General features: G+C 53.5%; 1 protein-coding gene across 27 annotated transcripts in view; it reads right to left on the bottom strand.

The window, feature by feature from the left end:
* Positions 1 to 522: 522 nt before the first annotated feature.
* The window catches only part of ARHGAP22 (Rho GTPase activating protein 22), a 179,292-nt gene continuing 159,487 nt past the window's right edge, over positions 523 to 20,327 (bottom strand). For 15 of the 27 annotated variants that reach the window (XM_086381244.1, XM_086381233.1, XM_086381237.1 and 12 more), the window contains 6 exons: positions 15,968 to 16,175; positions 13,290 to 13,422; positions 12,263 to 12,336; positions 11,531 to 11,652; positions 7,485 to 8,388; positions 523 to 1,066 (listed from right to left, as the gene is read on the bottom strand). In XM_086381244.1, coding sequence (XP_086237370.1) covers positions 838 to 1,066; positions 7,485 to 8,388; positions 11,531 to 11,652; positions 12,263 to 12,336; positions 13,290 to 13,422; positions 15,968 to 16,175 — 1,670 coding nt within the window. In that variant the 3' untranslated portion in view covers positions 523 to 837. Of the gene's footprint in view, positions 1,067 to 7,484; positions 8,389 to 11,530; positions 11,653 to 12,262; positions 12,337 to 13,289; positions 13,423 to 15,967; positions 16,236 to 20,327 lie in introns of all 27 variants that reach the window. The other 12 variants (XM_086381243.1, XM_086381231.1, XM_086381225.1 and 9 more) reach the window with 2 other exon arrangements.

Raw genomic sequence — 20,327 nt, 5'->3', positions numbered from 1 at the left:
CAGCTCAAGGGGAATCTGCAAAGGGGGGTGGGCACAGCTGAGGTGTGGCCGTCACTTGGGCTCACCTCTCCATTACAGAGCCGTGCCTTCACCCTGCACATACCCAGGGGAGCAGAAGCAGGGAGCGCAGCACCCCTGCTGAGCTCTGACTCACGGGCTCTGGCTCTGCAGCAGAGCCAGGGCCATGCAAAGGACAGCAGGTTACAGTGGAAGGCCGGAGAGAGATTCCGGACAGACACCAGCTGCAGAGGCCCAGGCGGCGGGAGGGGGAGCAAGCAGTGAGGAAAACCATCCTGCCTTGAGCGCAGGAGATTGAGCCGGGAGCACACAGATGTGCCTGAGTCAGCTTCAGTGACCATGGTAACACTGGGTGCTCTGAGAGCTCTGTCACCCACTTCTCAAGGCTCCTCCATGCCATCCCACCCTTGGGACACCTAGAGGACTTCCAACCCTGTGAGAAGTGGAAGAGGTCACTCAGTACCCTCCCTCTGCATGACCATAAAGGAGTCAGGCACCCAGCCATCATGCTTTGAGAGCACATTTAATAAAGAATGCAGAAAGGTCCTGGTGGGCCACTCAGATCCCAGGTGCCATCTATTCTGGCGGTCATGGGACTGCCGCCCTGATGTCTGCCACGCCTTGCACGGTCGGAGCAGCCTCCAGATCCCGGGTGGGGCTCGGGCTCCTGACGGGGTGTCAGGACTGCTCTCTCCAGCCTGTGCCGGATCTGCTGGCACCACTGAGGCCCAGGTCCAGCTGCAAAGGCTCTGGCTCCTCTCGAGGCTGTGGAGGGCCGGGAGGGCAAGCACGCAGCAGAAACGAACTCTGCGGATTCCTTTACTTCAGCGCTCTGGCACCTTTTGCCCCAACAGTCAAGCTTCCCAGGGTTGAAAAAAACTCCTCCATCTCTCTCTGTAGCAGCTGGTTCCTCTTTTCTGCATCTTCCCGTGCCCGCTCCGAGTTCCTCAGCTTTATTTCCAGCATTGTGTACTTTTTCTTTTCTTGGTCTAGTTCTTCTTCTAGCCGTGACATTCGTTTCCTCAGGTCGGCACTACCTTCTTCGAGTCTTAAAAAATGAAAGAAGAAAGACACCATTTTAGACCTGGGCTGAGGTTTGCAAGCGAGCTCCATTGTCGGCAGACACTTGATGGGGTAAAGTAGCTGTTCAGACCTGATACCCAAGGGGAAGGATGCTGCGAATTCAGACCCGGTGCCAGGTGAGGCTTCACAGACCACATATCCTCACAAGATCTGGGGCTTCACCCCTCAGAGATCCTCCTCTTGGCCTTCTGCACTCAAGGTCAGGGGCCCTCCCTGAGTTCTCACTCAAGTAGAAGACCACTTACCCTCCCGCCTGGCTACCTGGCATAGTGAGGGTTGGACTGCCTGCTGGCAGAGAACAGGACTGAGCCCTACAGCGAGAGGGAAGCAGGAAACTGTCCCCTTGTTTGCTCCTCTGCAAGACCCACCGAGCTCCATCCAGACACAGTGACTCACAGGAAACCCCACTCAGGTTGCCACTTCATTTTCCACTCGCTCTCGGCCTTCAAACCCCAGCCCAAATGTCTCACCCTCTGGTAAGCTGCTCTTGATCCTCCCCAGCATGTCAGACACTGCTCCTTTTTGCCACCATGGAGTGCACCACAGGCCTTTCATCTTTTCAACCAATGACGCACTCCTCTGAGGCCTCAGGGACAGGCTGTGCCTGGCTCTGGGAACCGACCTGACTACAAGACGTAAGCTGGGCAGGACACAAACTGCACTGAGCCCTGAAAACGTGCACTGCAGCTACGATGGGCTAAGGAGGCCCACGGCAGGTCACCTGGCACGTGACGTGCGGAGCCAACGCCCCTCCTCCCACCCCCGCGAGGCCTGGGCCCTGAAAACGTGCACGCAGCTACGACGGGCTAAGGAGGCCCACGGCATGTCACCTGGCACGTGATGCGCGGAGCCAACGCCCCTCTTCCCACCCCCGCGAGGCCTGGGCCCTCACCGGTAACTGCTGAAGACAGAGCATGCAGAAGCGCTAAAATCCGGAACGAGACGGGGAGGCCCACTCATTACTGTTACTCAGTATAGTATTGGAAGTCCCAGACCCTGAGTCAGCCAAGAGGCATAAATAAAGGTATTCAGGTTGGTAGGGAAGAGGTGAAACCGTCATAGATGCAGAGGACACACACTGCATGCAGAAAACCCACATGGCCACAGGAAACCAGTAGGACTGATGAACGAACTCAGCACGGTAGCCATGGAAGACTGCCGGGAGGAAGTTGGTTGCATTTCTTTACACTGACAATGAAACAATCCCCTTTAAAACTGCATCAGAAGAACAAGAAACAGACAAAAAACTTAGGAATAAACCTCACCAAGGCAGTGAAAGGCTTACGTGCTGAGGACTACAAAACATTAATAACGCAAGTTGAATGGAAACATGATCCCGTCTCTGGGACTGGAAGAATGTTGTTAAAATAGCCATGCTACTCAATCTACAGGTCTAATGCAATCCCTATCAAAGCACCCATGACATTTCTCACAGAACAAATAAAATGTATAGGGAACTGTAAAAGATCAGAATTGCGAAAGCAATCCTAAGGAAAAAGAACAAAGCAGGAACCATAACACTCCCAGACTCGAGACAATACTACAAAGCTACAGTAATCAAAATAGCATGGTATTGGCACAAAAACAGATATATGGATCAGTGGAACAGAATATAGAGCCCAGAAATAAACCCACACACCTATGGTCAACTGATCTTTGAAAAAGGAGGCAAGATATGCAGTGGGGAAAAGACAGTCTCTTCAGCATGTGGTTTGGGGAAAGTTGGAAGCTGTGTGCAAATCAACGAAGTTAGAACATACCTTTACACGATACAGAAAAATAAACTCAAAATGGCTAAAAGACCTAAATAATAAGACATGACACCATAAAACTCCTAGAAGAGAACACAGGCAAAACATTCTCTGACACTGTGCCTATGTTTTCTTGGATCAGTCTCCCAAGGCAACAGAAATAAAAGCAAAAATAAACAAATGGAACCTAATCAAACTTACAGCAAAGGAAACCATAAATGAAGAGAGACTGAGGACTGGGAGACAATATTTGCAAATGATGTGAAATTGAAAAATGGGCAGAAGACCTAAACAGACATTATCCAAAGATGAGGCAGAAAGTGAAAGTCACTCAGTCATCTCCAACTCTTTGTGACCCCACAGACTACAGTCCATGGAATTCTCCAGGCCAGAATATTGGAGTGGGTAGCCTTTCCCTTCTCCAGCAGATCTTCCTGACCCAGGAATCGAACCAGGGTCTCCTGCATTGAAGGCAGATTCTTTACCAATTGAGCTATCAGGGAAGCCCAAAGATGAGGTAACAGATGGCCAATAGGCATGTGAAAAGATGCTGATATCACTAATCCTTAGAGAAATGCAAATCAAAACTACAGTGAAGTATCACCTCACATTAGTCAGAATGGCCACTGTTAAACAGTCTACAGATAATAAATGGTTGAAGAGGATGTGGAGAAAAGGGAACCCTCTTACACTATTGGTGGGAATGTAAGTTGGTATAGCCGCTAAGGAAAACAGTATGGAGGTTCCTCAAAAAACTAAAAATAGGAATTCCCTGGCTGTCCAGTGGTTCGGGGGCTTCGCAGGTGGCACAGGGGTAAAGAATGAATTCAGAAGACGCAGGAGACACAGGCTCGATCCCTGGGTTGGGAAGATCCCCCTGGAGTACGAAATGGCAACCCACTCTAGTATTCTTGCCTGAAAAGTTCTGTGGACAGAGGAGCCTGGCAGGTTACAGTCCATGGGGTCGCAAAGAGTTGGACATGACCAATGCGTGTGTGCGTGCATGCATATGCCCGCATATGCGCACACACAGGCACACGCACCAGTAGTTAGGATTCTGCGCTTTCACCACCAAGGGCCTGGGTTCAATCCCTGGTCAGGGAACTAAGATCTCATAAGCCATGTGGCATGGTCAAAATTAAAAAAAAAAAAAAATTAAAATATACAAAAAAATAGAGTTGCCCTATGATCCAGCCGTCCCACTCCTGGGCATATACCCAAACAAAACTCGTAATTCGAAAGCACACGTGCACCCCTGTGTTCATAGCGGCACTTTTTACAATAGCCGAGATATGGAAATAACCCGAATGTCCATCAACAGATGAACGCATAAAGAAGGTGGTGTGTGTGTGTGTGTATACACACACAGTGTAGTACTACTCAGTCATAAAGAAAGCAGTGCCATTCGCAGCAACATGGATGCATTGAGAGGTTATCATACTAAGTGAAGGAGGCCAGAGAGAGAGACAGATACCATGTGTTGAATCTCAAATATGACGCAAATGAACTTATCTGAAATGCTCACAGATACAGACGACAGACTTGTAGTTACCAAGGGCGATGAACTTATCTGTGAAATACTCACAGATATAGACGACAGACTTGTAGTTACCAAGGGCGAGGCGAGGGGTGGGGAGGGGAGGGGGTGGGGAGGGAGGTGAGGGGGTAGGGGGGGGTGAGGGGGTGGGGGAGGGAGGGATTCAGAGTTCAGGGTTAGCAGATGCAAACTATTTATATATATATATGTGTGTGTGTGTGTGTATGGATGGATAAACAACAAGGTCCTTTTTATAGTACAGGGAACTATATTTAGTATCCTGGGATAAACCATAATGGAAAAGAATATATTATGTATTATGTATAATAATATGTATATTAATATGTATGTAATAATGTATAATAATATGTATATTAAAACTGCATCACTTTGTAGAAATTAACAATGCTGTAAATAAATCAGCTATACTTCAATAAAAAAAAAAAAAACACAGAGAAGGGAAAAAGCCTCCCTTTACCCTAACCTCCCATCTTGGGGGGGACAGTGTCAGAAGACCACCCCCAAAGTGGGGGCAGCAGGTCCCCCACGAGCCTCTCCATTGCTTCTCCTCCCCTCGGGGCTCCTCCTGCACAGATCCCCCCTAGAGCTCTGGAGAACGCCCTGGGCCACCCCCTTCCTTCCACACCACTCCTAAAGGGACTGTATCCAGCCTCAGGCTCCAAGCACCACAGGAGTGAGTGGCAGGTTGAGTGACACCCTCAATCTTCGTCTCCCTCAAGTCCACTCAGAAACTTCATGAGCATCTACAGCCTAACAGACCCACAGCTCCGGCTCCTGCGAGTTCCTGCCCTCCTTTCCCAAGTCACCCTCGTACAGCCCCAGTCTCTTCACTCGAGACCACCTTCTTCCAAAACAAAAATGGTGTCCCTCAAGTCAGCTATTTTTCTCATCCCACATGTTCTGAATCTGGCCACTTGCCCACCTCGACGGCTGCCTCTGGAGTCCATGCCGCCCACAGGTCTGGCCTGGATCTCCGTGGCCCCTCACTGGGCTTTGCCTGGATCTCCGTGGCCCCTAACTGGGCTTTGCCTGGATCTCTGTGGCCCCTAACTGGGCTTTGCCTGGATCTCCGTGGCCCCTAACTGGGCTTTGCCTGGATCTCCGTGGCCTCCTAACTGGGCTTTGCCTGGATCTCCGTGGCCCCTAGCTGGGCTTTGCCTGGATCTCCGTGGCCCCTAACTGGGCTTTGTCTGCCTTGTCAAGCGCTCCTGCACACAGCAGCCAGCGCACCTCATCAGTGATGGCAGTCCTCTAGGCCTGCCAGCAGCTTCACATCTCCCTGCGAATAAAATCAAGGCATCACTCCTGGTAAAAGGCCTCGCCCCCTACCCCACCCCCACTACCTCACGCTTTCAGAGCCTGCCTGGACACTCAGCGAACGCACAGTGGGTCAAGGATTGAACCCAGAGCCCACCAGACAACAAGACTGCATTTCCCTTGAGAATCCCAGCCCCTGAGAAGGTGAAAGCTTGAGTCACCTCCACAAACAGCCAAGGAGGTGACAGGTTGATTCTGACGCCCTCTGAGGCTGCCCTGGGACAGCATCCGCCAGTAACACACCCGGTGTGCTCTGTAAGCTCAGCTTCGGCAGCCCTCGCCGTCCAGCGAATCTGCAGGAGCCCCTGCTGCTCTCTCTGCCTGCTGTGTCCCACCCCGTGCTTACCCTGGGGGTTTCCTCCACAATTTTACACCCTGGGTGTTACTCATGCGGTGTCCTTCTCATCCTTGTTCAGCTCAGTCCTATTGGTCTTGGCTCCTATGGAGCCAAGTCCTGGCTCAGATATCACCTACTGTGTCCCCACCTACCTCTGATCTCCCCCATGGCAGTGGGCACTGCCCTCATAGCCCCTTTGCTGCCATCTTCCCACCAGGAACACAGAGCCGGCACACACCTGACGCTCCCCAGGTACCCAGGAGACAGCTGCCAGCAGGACAAGAGGGTCAGATGCTGCCATTCCAGCTCCCCGTGGGAATCCCATGCTCAGAAACAGAAGCCTCCACTTTGATGGAAAAAGGAAGCACTCAGAGCCCACTGAAGCCTTCTGCTAGTGGGTGGGACATGGGTTCATCAGTCAGCTGATGCAAGGCCTGGGGCGAAAGGAGCTAAAGGGTCTGAGATGCTGATGCTCACTATCTAGTGTAGGCTCTGTGTGTGTGCCAAGTCGCTTCAGTCGTGTCTGACTCTGCAACCCTCTGGACTGTAGCCCACCAGGCTCCTCTGTCCATTGGCTTCTCCAGGCAAGAATACTGGAGTGGGTTGCCATTCCCTGCTCCAGGGGATCTTCCAGAGCCAGGGATCAAAGCCGAGGCTCTTATGTCTGTCTCCTGCATTGGCAGGCAGATTCTTCACCGTTAGTGCCACCTGGGAAGACCCATAGGCTCTGCTGGTGACTATAACAAGGGGAAAAGCCCTCAGCACGAAGGAGTTGAGAGGACGGAACCAGGGCCCATCAGTGAGCAAGGCTGCAAGCCTTAAAGGGTGGCACAGGGCGTCTTCTGTGACCCAGTAGAAGGGAGGGCTTGGCTCAGCAAGGTCAGCTCCCTCTTCAGAGGAAATTGGATTTCCATCCAGATGTCCTCACTCTACATCAGGCCCAACCATGGTCGGTCAGTCAGCCAGGCTGGCCTGGGGCCTGCAGTGCACAGAGGCCCTGCCCCATTCCCAGTTCCTGAACTGTAGGACATACTAGGGGGCCTGCCTCCTCCCTGACGGCCACATAGGGACCTCCACTCCGAACCTCTCTATCAAAGTACTCTGAGCAGCTCAGACTGAGATTCTGACTCGCTCCTTTATTCAGCTGGCCTCACGGAGTCCTGGCTGCATGCTAGGCCCTCAGCTCCCAAGCTTTCCCAGACAGAGGACCCCCATCCCTCCATTCCCGGCCCTGTCCTAGGGAACCTTCTCCCAGAAAGGCAGCTTCCTGGGGGCTGGCTGCTCTGGGCCCTGCCTTCAGGAGCTATCTTTCCAAGCCAGAGGCTGATTGCCCAGGACCGGTGTCCAGTGAGCTGCTGGCTGCAAGGTCTCTGCCCAGCCTGGGAGTGCCAGTCTTGCACTCGCCCAACAGGCTTTTTACCTTTTCACACTCGTCTCATACTCAGTCCTCTGCCTGCACAGCTCTGCTCTGAGCTCTGTGACCAGGCCCTGGAGAACCTCGGTTCGGCGGGCGTGGTCCTGAGCAGGGCTGCCTGGGTCACTGGGCTCGCTGCTGCTGATGCAGGTGCCCACTCCATCCAGGCCATGGTCCAGATCCAGGGATCTGCGCTCTTCGCTGCTGCTGAGGACAGGGGAGGGCTCGAGGGCTCCCTCGATGTGCAGGGAGCTGCAGGCGGAGGAGTCGCTGGCCCGGCATGCTGTGCAGCTGCTGACCGAGCCCTGAGCCGAGGCCTCACAGGAGGAGGCCGCAGACCAGGGCAGGCTGGCCACACTGGGTGTGCTGGGAAAGCAGCTCTGCGGGGGCACATTGTCGTAGGTGGAGAGTCTCTGCTCGGAGCCCGAGTCCTTGAGCCGGTCTCCTGAAGAGGCCCGGCGGTGGCCTCGCAGGGAGGACAGCCCATTCATGAGCCAGTTCCCTCCGGAGGAGATGATGGGGACCTCCAGGGATGAGGTGCCCACCTTCGGACTCCCCGACCGGGACCCTGACTGCCGGAAGGAAGACCTCCAGTTGGGCAGAGTCTGCACCTTCTTCCCAGGGCTGGTGGCAGCAGGGCTGCACCGGCTCCCCAGGCCCGTGGGAGAGGTTCTAGAAAGTGCCGCCACGGCAGCCCCATCCAGAGAAGAGGTCCTGTGCGAGGGCAGGCAGGGCGCGCTGGGGCTGCCCGGCTCTGCCTGGTCGTCCCTGGTGACCTCCTCGGAGCCCCACCCCACGGTGCACGGTGGGCCCCCGCGTGGGGAGGCTGGCCCCTCCGTGGTCCTCGAAGTGAAGAGCTGGCTGTGTTTGCGGATCAGGATGGTCATCAGGTGCTGGACCAGAGAAGTGCCTGCCAAGAAGAAGGAATAAGAAAAGGCTGACTGGGAATGCCTCCAGTCCAGTTTCTCCAGACCAGTCAGCAAGCTGCAGCTCGGACCCAGGGCGCCCAGCTCTGCCAGTAGCCTCAAACCAGGCTACTCCTTAAGTGTGGACTCAACAAGAGCTCACCATCTTCCGCTCCAAAGGTAAGGATGGCCACCACACTTTCCAAATTCAGACAGGGACAGAAGGACCATACCCAAAATCCCCTCCTCCAATGTGGGGTCTGGAGCACAGAAAGGCACTCAGCCTTCACGCCCATTCCAACCAGCTGGCAGAGTGGGGAGCAGACACAGTGCTGGTTGAGGCTGTGGGCTGAGCCGAGGGCAGGCTGGGGCTGGAGACCAGGACCTAGGTGCCAGGGCCCTCCTGGCTGCCCCATCTGCTGCCCACAGTGGCCATGCCTGACTGTCCACTCTGGGGGCACAAGGCTCTGGGACACAGAATTGAGATGTCTTATGGGTGCATGTGGGCACACAGACCCAGCTTCGTACACATACACAACCTCATACAGAGTCACACACACATACAACCTCATACACAACCCCATACACACACATGTAAAACCCCAGACACAACCCCATGCTGCTGCTGCTAAGTCACTTCAGTCGTGTCTGACTCTGTGTGACCCCATAGATGGCAGCCCACCAGGCTCCCCCGTCCCTGGGATTCTCCAGGCAAGAACACTGGCGTGGGTTGCCATTTCCTTCTCCAATGCATGAAGGTGAAAAGTGAAAGTGAAGTCGCTCAGTCATGTCAGACTCTTTGCGACCCCATGGACTGCAGCCCACCAGGCTCCTCCATCCATGGGGTTTTCCAGGCAAGAGTACTAGAGTGGGGTCCCATTCCTTCTCCACACAACCCCATACACATACATATAAAACCCCAGACACAGAGTCACACACACAACCCCATACACAGTCACACACATACACAACCCCATACACAGTCACACACATATACAACCCCATACACAGTCACACACACACAACCTCATACACAAAGTCACACACGTACATGACCCCATACATAGTCACACATACACACAACCCCATACACAATCCTATACACACACACATAAAACCCCAGACATACAGTCACACATATACCCATACAGTCACACATACACAACCCCATAGTCACACACATACACAACCCATACACAGTCACACACATACACGACCCCATACACAGAGTCACACACATACACAACCCCATAGACACACATATAAAATCCCAGACACATAATCACACATATACCCATACAGTCATACACACAACCCCATACAGAGTCACTCACACACAACCTCATACACAGTCACACATACACAACCCCATACACAGAGTCACACACACACACAGCCCCATACACGGAGTCACATATCCACAATCCCATACACAATCACACACACACAACCCCATACACAGAGTCACACACATATACAATCTCATTCACAGAGTCACACACACATACAACCCCATACACAGTCACACACATACACAGCCCCATACAAAGAGTCACACATACACAACCCCATACACAATCACACACAAATGCACATAGCCACCCCCCTAACCTGAACAACCCCACCCACAAGCACATGCTTCCTCTTCCCCAGGCCACAGCCCCTGAGACACAGCCTGTACCATATGGGGGGACTCAGTTCCTGAGGCTGTGGGTGGAGAGAGGGGTCCGTGACAAAGGCAGGCTTTGCAGAGGGACCAAGGCATCTACCCTCCTGTTATCCTCCACCAAAGACCAGAGACAGGGAGGCTTCTGTGTGATGAGGAAGGGCAAGTGCTTCTACTCCCACTAGAAGTAATGGAGAGTCATGGGGAACAGTAAGTAACAATCTTTAGTAGGTGAAGCAAGAACCTGGCAGTTCAGCAGGGTGAGCATTTGCCCTCAGGCACCTGTGCAGCCAGGCAGGTGGGAGCTCTGGGGAGACTGCCAGTCAGGCCAAGGGAGTGTTGGGACAGGGAAAGCTCTGCAGCCCACCCCTCACCCCCGCACCTCCCCTAGTTCATGTTCCACAGGAATGGCCACTCTGCCCTCAGCCTGCCTCGTGCCAGGGCAGCAGGCTCCAGCTGGCGTCAGGCAGGTTCTGCGTGCGTTCTGCCAGCCTCTCCGCTCCTTGGCTTGACCGGCTGCGGGTTTCCTGTGAGCAGCCAGACTCTCACACTAGAGAGGATGGTTTTCCTATGGGGCCTCCAAGCAGTGCGCTCCTTTCCAGGCCAGCCTGCACCTGTGTGCCCTTTGAAAAGTCAGACTAACAGAGTCCCCGCACCTCTTGCGGCCTGTCTCCTCATCTGTCACGTGGGGGCAGTAACCGGGGACTTCTTGTGAGGACTGAAACGCAGTGGTAGAAGTAAAGCACTCGGCAGAGGCCCTGACGTGTGCAAAGCGGCTGCTGTTGCTCTATTATTTAAAATCTTTTTAGTATGTCTGTTCAATACAGAACGTAATATCCCTAGGGTTTGCTGAGCTCTAACATCCAGAAGAAGCCTGTGACAATTATTTAATAGAAAATTACTTCAGTAATTTTCAAAAACATTTGTGTGTAATTTTGTTTTCTTTTTTAACTTTACAATATTGTACTGGTTTTGCCATATACCAAAATGAATCCGCCACAGGTATACATGTGTTCCCCATCCCGAACCTCCTCCCTCCACCCTCATTTGTGTATATTTAAGGGCAAGGGCACTGACCTTCTCCACCCCACCTCCACCCCGCAGCCGCTCCCATCATTCTAACTGCACCTTATGACCCCATCCACAGGGCAAAGTTCCTTTTCCTTTTAGAGCTGACCCCATGGGGGAAGAGGGGCTGCAGAAGGCAGCGAGGAGGTCCAGAGAGGCTGCTTCCAAGTGCGCAGGGCTGGGGCCACCCCTCCTGCTGGCCTGCTGTGAGGGTTCTGAGGACTTGCCCAGGACCGACGTGAGCCCAGAGCACCCAGCACCACCCCATACACCCCCCACCGTTACCTTGCTTCCAAGTGCGCAGGGCTGGGGCCACCCCTCCTGCTGGCCTGCTGTGAGGGTTCTGAGGACTTGCCCAGGACCGACGTGAGCCCAGAGCACCCAGCACCACCCCATACACCCCCCACCGTTACCTTCCATAATGGTCACTGGGTCTTCTCTCTGCGGCCGAAGTATATTAGGCCCAAAAACAGTTGCCAGGTTCTGGACGCTCATCTTGTTGACATCTGAGTGGGACTGAACTTCATCCAGAAACCTACAAAGTAAGGAAGAGACAGTTGGCAGAGAAGCAAATCCTGACTCAAGATCTGCTGGGAGCTGCCTGGCCCCCGTGCTCAGCTGTGCCCCTCTTTCCACAGCTACCGGGCACAGTCAGCTGCCCCTGCCAGGCTCAGAAGAAAGCAGAGCTTCCCTGAGATCCGGAGGGCCATCAGAAGTAAAGGCCACTGGAACCAGGGCCTGTTGTTGGTGTGGAAGGACAGAACTCCCCACCTGCAGTGGGCGCAGCTGCCTAGAAAGGCTCAGACCCCCAGATGCCCGGCTGGGTGAAGGCTCACCCTACCTGTCCTCTCCTGGCACCCTGAGCCTAGGTCACTGTCAGGAAGCAGACCCACGGGGAGGGATGGTGAGAGGCACCCAGGTGAAGCAGAAGGAACAAAGGCCATCCCGCTTTCCTTCAGGAATGGTGTACTCAGGACTGTATAACACTGACTGCTCCGATCGGGACTATAATAAGCTCTGTAAGTGCAGAGACTTCTTTTATATCCCCCACTGGCTTGACAGATGTGTGGGTGGCCCCCCGACCCCTATGAAAGGCATACGGAGCCAGACCGCAGGAGAGGGAAGCCCCACCCCAAGTCACTTACTTGCAGATATATCTGAGCAGGTTGTAATTGACCAGGGGAAGGCTGCTCACTTGCTTAGCCAACTCCAGAGTCCCCTTGGGATTGAGAGAGAAAAAACAGCATTTCAAAGATCAGCAGGGAGGCCCCAGGCCTTCTCTTGCTGGAGGCAGGCGGGAAGAGGAGGGGTGGGAATCTGAGTCCAGACCTCCAGCCACAGCCCAGGGGCCTGGCCGCCAGTGACCAGAGGGCACCACCAGTTTCATCCCCATGGCTGGTGACCTCTGGGGGAAGAGATTTACTTTCGAGATGCTGTTGTGAGGGATGTGCCTCTGCAGAGCCACAGAGGAATGTCAGGGCCAGCACTCAGCTCACTTATCGAGGCACAAATATTTGCTAGATAAAGACCCCTCATCTCCCACACAGCCACAGGGAGGGCAAACAGTTCTTCCCCAGCTGGAGCCAACCAGGGCTGCAGGCGGGGGGCTCTGTCCTGGGGGCAATCTCAAATTCTTTTGGGAGGAGGCAGGATAGAAATAGATGAAAGGTCTGGTTGTTTCTGAATCCCAAGGCCGGCCTGGGTAGCCCGAGTTAGATGTGGGAGGAGGTGATGGAGCAGGAGTGCCCACTGAGTGGTGGTCCAGCCTGGGCACGCTGTACTCAAGAGCATGGCTGGAACACAGCCTGCTTCAGGAGGACACTACTCAAGAGCATGCCTGGAACACAGCCTGCTTCAGGAGGACACTGTACTCAAGAGCATGGCTGGAACACAGCCTGCTTCAGGAGGTACCTGTCCCTCCGAGAGATGGAGGGCTGCACACACGGAGGGGATGCCCCAGGCATCCCACCCCAGAGTACCCTCCCTCCTAGTGGGGAAATATGCTAGCCCTTCCCAGATTAGGAGCTTCTAGGCCTGGCCCCCGCCCCCAACAAAGCAGGCTACAGGATCTATGTACCATGGAAAGTCACGAAAAGTCCTGTTTCCATGACCTCCCCCCGCCATCACCTAGCAGGCCCACTCCCCCAGCATGGGTCCCCGTGAGCCACTAACCTCCCCCTCGTCCTTGGTGAGCAGCTGGGCGCAGTTAAGGAAGTCCTCGTACCTGGCGAAGGGGACCACAGGCTCGGGGAGCTCCCGCAGGTAGAGCTTCAGCAGTGAGGCCACCGTGTGCACGTCTGTTGTGCTGCAGACGGAGGGACACCCGTGAGGCTGGGCACCAGAGGACCGCGGGGTGGCCAGCACCTCGCCCACCCCCTCAGGACCCGTGAGGCTGGGCACCAGAGGACCTCAGGGTGGCCAGCACCTCGCCCACCCCCTCAGGACCCGTGAGGCTGGGCACCAGAGGACCGCGGGGTGGCCAGCACCTCGCCCACCCCCTCAGGACCCGTGAGGCTGGGCACCAGAGGACTGCGGGGTGGCCAGCACCTCGCCCACCCGCTCAGGGGCAGTCTCTGCTCCCACATCCGTGTATGTGTATGCATGCACACACACACTGACGACCGGCCAAGGAATAGACGGGTGTGAAGGGCCACCTTCCACTGGCCTGGTGCCTGCCCCAGGGTACTCTGGGGTCGTGGAGCCAAGGGCACAGGAGCCAGGGGCACAGCTGTCCTTTGGCCCAAGTCTGAGCCTGCTCCTCTGCCCAGGATCACCCTCTAGTGGAAGCAGGAGGACTGTGTCAAACATGCCCACCAAGCAGGGCTGCCAAGCCCCTTGGAAAAGGGCAGCTGTCCTTGGGCACCTAGCTGGGCAAGTCAGAGGTCAGCACCTCTCCCCAGCTTCTGGGCTCCTATTCACACTACAGATGCCCCATCTCCAGTGCCCTGGAGCCCCATATGTCCATTCCCAGGCATCAGTCTTTGCTTGCAGCTCGGAGCTGCCCAGGCTGCAGTTGGCCCTGTAGAGGATGGTGGCCCTGGGCCTGTTTGGATTCTGGGGTCAGGTCCTGGGCTGCAGTCCTGGTACCTCCTCCAAGCTTGCCTTCCAGGCTGGGTGGGCCCCAGGTGTTTCGTCTGCTTTTCTGGATCTGCATGTCCTTCATGGGAGGTGTTCAGGAAAGATGGGCCTCAGGCCAAAAGTGGCTGTGCCATTAAGGTGCCTCCTGGCCTGCTGTCCATCTCATCACTGAGATGAGCCCTGGGGTCCCTTCCACCCTGGCATTTGGAATTCTGGGGTTCCACAGGGCCACATGCACCTTGAATTTGCATCCCCAGAGCCCCTCCCTGCCTCAGGACTGGTGGCTCTTGATGGCTCTTGGTCTGGCTAACTGAGCAGCCCTCATCCCTGCCCCCACCTCCCCTCTCCAGCCAAGCACGCAGCTGCCCTCACCCTTCTCTGCCTTCTCCCAGCCACTCCTCTGCTGACACCCCCATTTCCTGGAAGCCTATGTCCCCAATGGGTACCCAGCCTTGAGCCCAAGCCACCTTCCACCTGGGGACCCCATGAGTTCACTGCCAGCCACTGCATGAGCAGGAACCCCAGGAAGATGGGGGTAGGGATGGGAAGCTAGGAGGATGAGCAGCTTGCCTTTGGACAAGGGCCAGCCCCTTGTGGGGAAGGTGAAGCATTTCTGATCTGGGCAAGCAGACTCAGAGGGCGGCCCCTCTGGGCTGCAGACCTTGTGGCCGACCCTGAAACTTCCGGCATCCCTGCCCAAAGCCCCATCCCGACTCCTCCTGGCTGCCCAGGGTTACAGTGCTCCTGGTCCCGGGAGCTCGGCTCAGCCCTGACTGCCCCATCTTTCCACCCTCCCCATAAATTCACTTCCTCTCTTTCTCCCCACTCCACACTGTTGGCCTGTGCCCGCTTGGGGCAGACCATCTCTGGGAAATGGCGATCAGACCCACACTCCACATCTGAAAAAGATAGACTCTCCTGGCTGCGGTGATGGTCTGGGCAGACGCTGGAGGGGCTGGCGGTGTTCTGCCCTGAGAGGAAAAGACCTGAAAATGCCAGGGCTGCCAGCAGAAACCTGTGGGCCTATCCTGCAAGGGGTGGGGGCTTGTCTGCCCCAGGAGAGGGCGGATCTGAGAAGGGGCAGAAGCTCCACGGGGGCCAGGGTTGGCTGGCTGCCTGCAGAAAGAGCTTTCTACAAACAACTACCCCATAATGGGGGTTTCGTCAGAGAGAAGAGGCCCCCAAACAGTCACCTCTCCCTGCTCTTAGCCCCTGGGCTCTCAGTGAGGCTGACTCTGTCCCAGGGGGACCCTAGGACCCAGTAAGCCCCAGTGTTGGGTAGTCTGGGTGCTGGGCGAGGACGGGTGGAGGAGACTCACTCTCCTGCCCCCGAAACTTGTGGGGATGTGCATCTCAGTACTGGCACCTAAGGAGCCAGGGGGTGGGGAATGGGTCACCCTGAGACAGCGGAGCCAAGAGACGGACGTGGGCTTATGAGGGGCATCTCCACAGTGGACAGAGCCCGCGTGGAAGCAGCATCTACCCATGAGGGAGACCCAGGGCTGCTACACCGGCCCCACGCCCCACACTCCGCCCATCAGGAGGGCTGGCGGGCACGCGTGTGCCAGTGTGGGGCTTCACCCCACCCTCCATCCTGCACCCAGGCCTCTCAGCTGGCATCCTGAGAGGAGACTCTGCAGGGCGCTGGACAGGCGGCCCTATCTGCATCTCCTCCCAGTCCTGCACCCAGGCCTCTCAGCTGGCATCCTGAGAGGAGACTCTGCAGGGTGATGGACAGGCGGCCCTATCTGCATCTCCTCCCAGGAGCTCACCTGTCAAACCGTGGCTTCTCCCCACAGTCAAAGGCATCCTGCAGGTCCCTCACCAGGTTGGCCTGGCCGGGCATGCGGAAGAGGCCCTCCTCGCTGAGCCCACGCTCCCGGATGAAGTCCACACACTGCTCCACCAGCAGCGGTGCCAGGCGTGGGCCATACTTCCGCTCGTGGTGGACTGTGTCCTCCAGGCGCTGCCCAAAGATCCCTGGGCACAGAGAGGAGCTGGTCACACCCTCAGCTAGCTGACGCAACAGCGGGGAGGACGCTGGGGACAACAGAGGGCAGGGAGTGCTGTCAGGGCCCAGGATGGCGCCCCCGCCCCCGACCCGAGGAAGCAGATCAGAAACTGGGAGGGCAGGCACCAGGCGGTTGGGACAGGGCAGAAGGGCATATCGGGAAGCAGCCTAGCCTGGCCTGTGGAGCCTGTCCAAGCATGAGGACCCTTTGGGCCCTCGGGAAGCATGCATTACACATTTTATTTATTGGTTTATAGATGCAACACTAACTTTCAAATGGCAGTGGCTTGCATTTAAACACCTAACACCTTGGGAACCAAAAGACGCACTCCAGAATGTTCTTAGTGGCACCCTCTGCAATCTCTCTGAATGAGAAACCAGCTAATGCCCATGAGTGGCAGAATGAGCGGGAGCATCATGGTCTGCTCATGCCATGGAGCACAGGGCAGCAATGAGCACCGCCGAGGCACAAGCAACAAGACAGGACAGATAATATGAGAGCAGAACCACGAGCCAACACTGGAGATCATTAGGGAGACGGGAGTCGAAACTCTCACACCCGTGAGGATCCTGCCATCCAAAAAGTGGAACACAACCCGCGCTGGTGAGGGTGTCGAGAAACCGAGCGCCTGTGCCCTGTTCATGGGAATGGAAGCTGGCGCAGCCACTGTGGAAAACAGTACGGAAGCACCTCGAACAATTAAAAGCAGAATTACTGTACGACCCAGCAATCCGCTTCTGGGCATATCCCCAAAAACTGAAAGCAGAGACTCGAGCAGATACACAAGCACCCATGTTCACAGTAGTATTATTCACAATACCCCAACGGTGGAAGCAAACCGAGGGTCCACGGATGGACAGATGGATAAACACGATGTGATGCACGTATACAGCACAATATTATTCAGCCACAAGAAGGAAATTCTGACAAACGCCATAACATGGGCAGACCCTGAGGACATTTTGCCAGGTGAAATAAGCCCGTCCACTGAAACACCAGTACCGTATGATTCCACTTACATGAGACACTTAGCATAAGCAAATTCAGAGAGATGGAAAGTAGAAAGCTGGTCGCCAGGGGCTGGAGGACAGCAGAATGGAGAGTTATCGTTTAATGGGTAGAGTGTCTATTTTTGTGCATTGTGTTAGAGAATGTTCTAATTTCATTCTTTTACATATTGTTGTTCAATTTTCCAGCACCACTTACTGAAGAGACTGTCTTTTTTTTTTCACTGTATATTCTTGCCTCCTCTGTCATAGATTAATTGGCCACAGGCATGTGAGTTTATTTCTGGGTTTTCTCTCCCATTCTTTTGATCTATGTTTCTGTTTTTATGCCAGTACTATACTGTTTTGACCGAGAAGGCAATGGCACCCCACTCCAGTACTCTTGCCTGGAAAACCCCATGGATGGAGGAGCGTGGTAGGCTGCAGTCCATGGGGTCGCTAGGAGTCGGACGTGACTGAGCGACTTCACTTTCACTTTTCACTTTCATGCATTGGAGAAGGCAATGGCAACCCACTCCAGTGTTCTTGCCTGGAGAATCCCAGGGACGGAGGAGCCTGGTGGGCTGCCGTCTATGGGGTCGCACAGAGCCGGATATGACTGAAGTGACTTAGCAGCAGCATACTGTTCTGATTACTATAGTTTATAGTGTAGTCTGAAGTCAGGAAGTCTGATTCCTCCAGCTCTGTTTTTCTTTCTCAAGATTGCTTTGGCTACTCATGGTCTTTTGTGTCTCCATACACATTTTAAGATTTTTTTGGTTCTAGTTCTATTAAAAAAAATGCCATGGGTAATTTGAAAGGGATTGCATTAAATCTATAGATTGCCTTGGGTTCGTAAACTGTCACTGTTTGCAGATGACATGATATTATACACAGAAAATCCTAAAGATGCTGTCAGAAAATCATGAGAGCTCAATGAATTTGGTAAAGTTTCAAGATACAGAATTAATACACAGAAGTCTCTTGCATTCCTATACACTAACAATGAAAGCTCAGAAACAGAAATTGAGGAAACAACCCCATTTACCATCTCATCCAAAAGAGGAAAATACTCAGTGGTAGATTTACCTAAGGCGGCAAGACCTACACTCGGAAAAATGTAAGATGCTCATGGAAGACACTGAAGATGATGCAAAGAGACGGAGATGCACCGTGTTCCTGGTATACCCACACCGGAAGAATAAACGTTGTCAAAATGACTACACCAAGCAACCTGCAGAAACAAACCTGAAATGGATCAAAGACCTGAATGGAAGACTGAACACGATAAAACTCTTAGAGGAAAACAGGCAGCGTACTCTTAGACATAAACTGCAGCAGTGTCTTTTATGATTCATCTCCTAGAGTAATGAAAACAAAGACAAAATAAACAAATGGGACCTCGTTAAACTTAAAAGTTTCTGCCCAGCAAAGGAAAAAACAAACAAAATGAAGAAACAGAATGGGAGAAAATATTTGCAAATGGAGCGACTGACAAGGGACTAATCTCAGAAATATACAAATAGCCCATGCATCTCTATGTCAAAAAAAAAAAAAAACCTAATCAAAAAATAGGGAGAAGACTTAAATAGGTATTTCTCCAAAGAAGACATACAGATGACCAAAAGGCACATGAAAAGATGCTTAACATCACTAATTTCCAGAGAAATGCAAATCAAAACTACAGTGAGGTATCACTTCATACCCATCAGAATGGCTATTATCAAGAAGTCGACAGACGATAAATGGTAGACAGGACGTGGAGAAAAGGGAACCCTCCTACACTGTTGGCAGGAATGTAAATTAGTACAGCTACTATGGAGAACAGTATGTAGGTTCCTCAGAAAAGGAAAATTAGAGCTACCGTATGATCCAACAATTTCTCTGTTCACCATATACCTGGAGAAAACACCTAATCTGAAAGGGGACACACATACCCCAGTGTTCACGAAAAGTGAAAGTGAAGTCGCTCAGTCGTGTCCGACTCTTTGCGACCCCATGGACTGTAGCCTAGGCTCCTCCGTCCATGGGATTTTCCAGGCAAGAGTTCTGGAGTGGGGTGCCATTGCCTTCTCCAGGGGATCTTTCCAACGCAGGAATGGAACCTGGGTCTCCCGCACTGCAGGCAGACGCTTTACCATCTGAGCCACCAGGGAAGCCTCCAGTGTTCACAGCATCACTGTTTACAGTGGCAAAGATGCAGAAGCAACCTGAATGTCCATCGTCAGAGGAGTAAAGAAGTGTCGCGCTTGCACAATGGACTACTACTCAGCCGTAAAAACGAATGAAATAATGCCATTTGCAGCAACATGAATAAACCTAGAGATTATCATACTAAGTGAAGTCAGAAAGAGGTTATTATATATCAATATTATGTCACTCATATGTAGAATCTGGTTTAAAAAATAAAAATCAACTTATTTACAAAACAGAAGCAGACTTACAGATATTGAGAACATACTTATGGTTACCAAAGGGGAAACATGGAGCGGAAGGACAAAGCAGGGGCTTGGGATTAACACACACACACTACTATAATAACCAAGGACCTACTGTAGAGCACAGGGAGCTCTACTCAGTGCTCTGTGATAACCTATGAGAAAAGAATCTAAAAAGGAACGAACACAGGTATATTATGTGTACAAAACGGAAGCACCGTGCTGTACGCCTGAAACCAACTCAACATTATAAATCAACTATATTCCAATAAAATAAAAATCAGAAAAACAAAAGAACCCAGGCGGTCTGGCTCCAGGTCTGGAGACTATTCCAGGCCACACAGCTGCTCTCCACTCTCCCTGGAGCATGGATACCTATGTAGTGCTATTACCTCACCAGTCTTGCTTCCGATGTTTCTCCTGTCTTTCTTCACCGGTAGCTCCCAAGCATGTGGTCATTTGGGCAACAGGACAATTCAACAAAAGGAAACACTATCTGCTTTCTGGGATTTGGACAGCTCAGCTTCCCTTGCCCACTGGGGTGCAACCTGTAAACAGTACTGAACACAGGGGCGGATGCTGCCCAAAGACTGGCGTGGGGGCTGCCTGGGGCAACTCTGAGGTACCACCACCAACAGTCCCGGCCTCTCTGCCCAGTCCGAGAGAGGCCTAGGCTGGTCTGGGACACGAGGACAT

The sequence above is a fragment of the Bos grunniens genome, chromosome 28 (assembly GCF_055505025.1).
Source record: "Bos grunniens cultivar Pamir isolate PY7600 chromosome 28, Bosgru_T2T1.0, whole genome shotgun sequence".
In the NCBI taxonomy this organism is placed as follows: Eukaryota; Metazoa; Chordata; class Mammalia; order Artiodactyla; family Bovidae; genus Bos; species Bos grunniens.
This window is presented reverse-complemented; position numbering and strand designations above follow the sequence as displayed.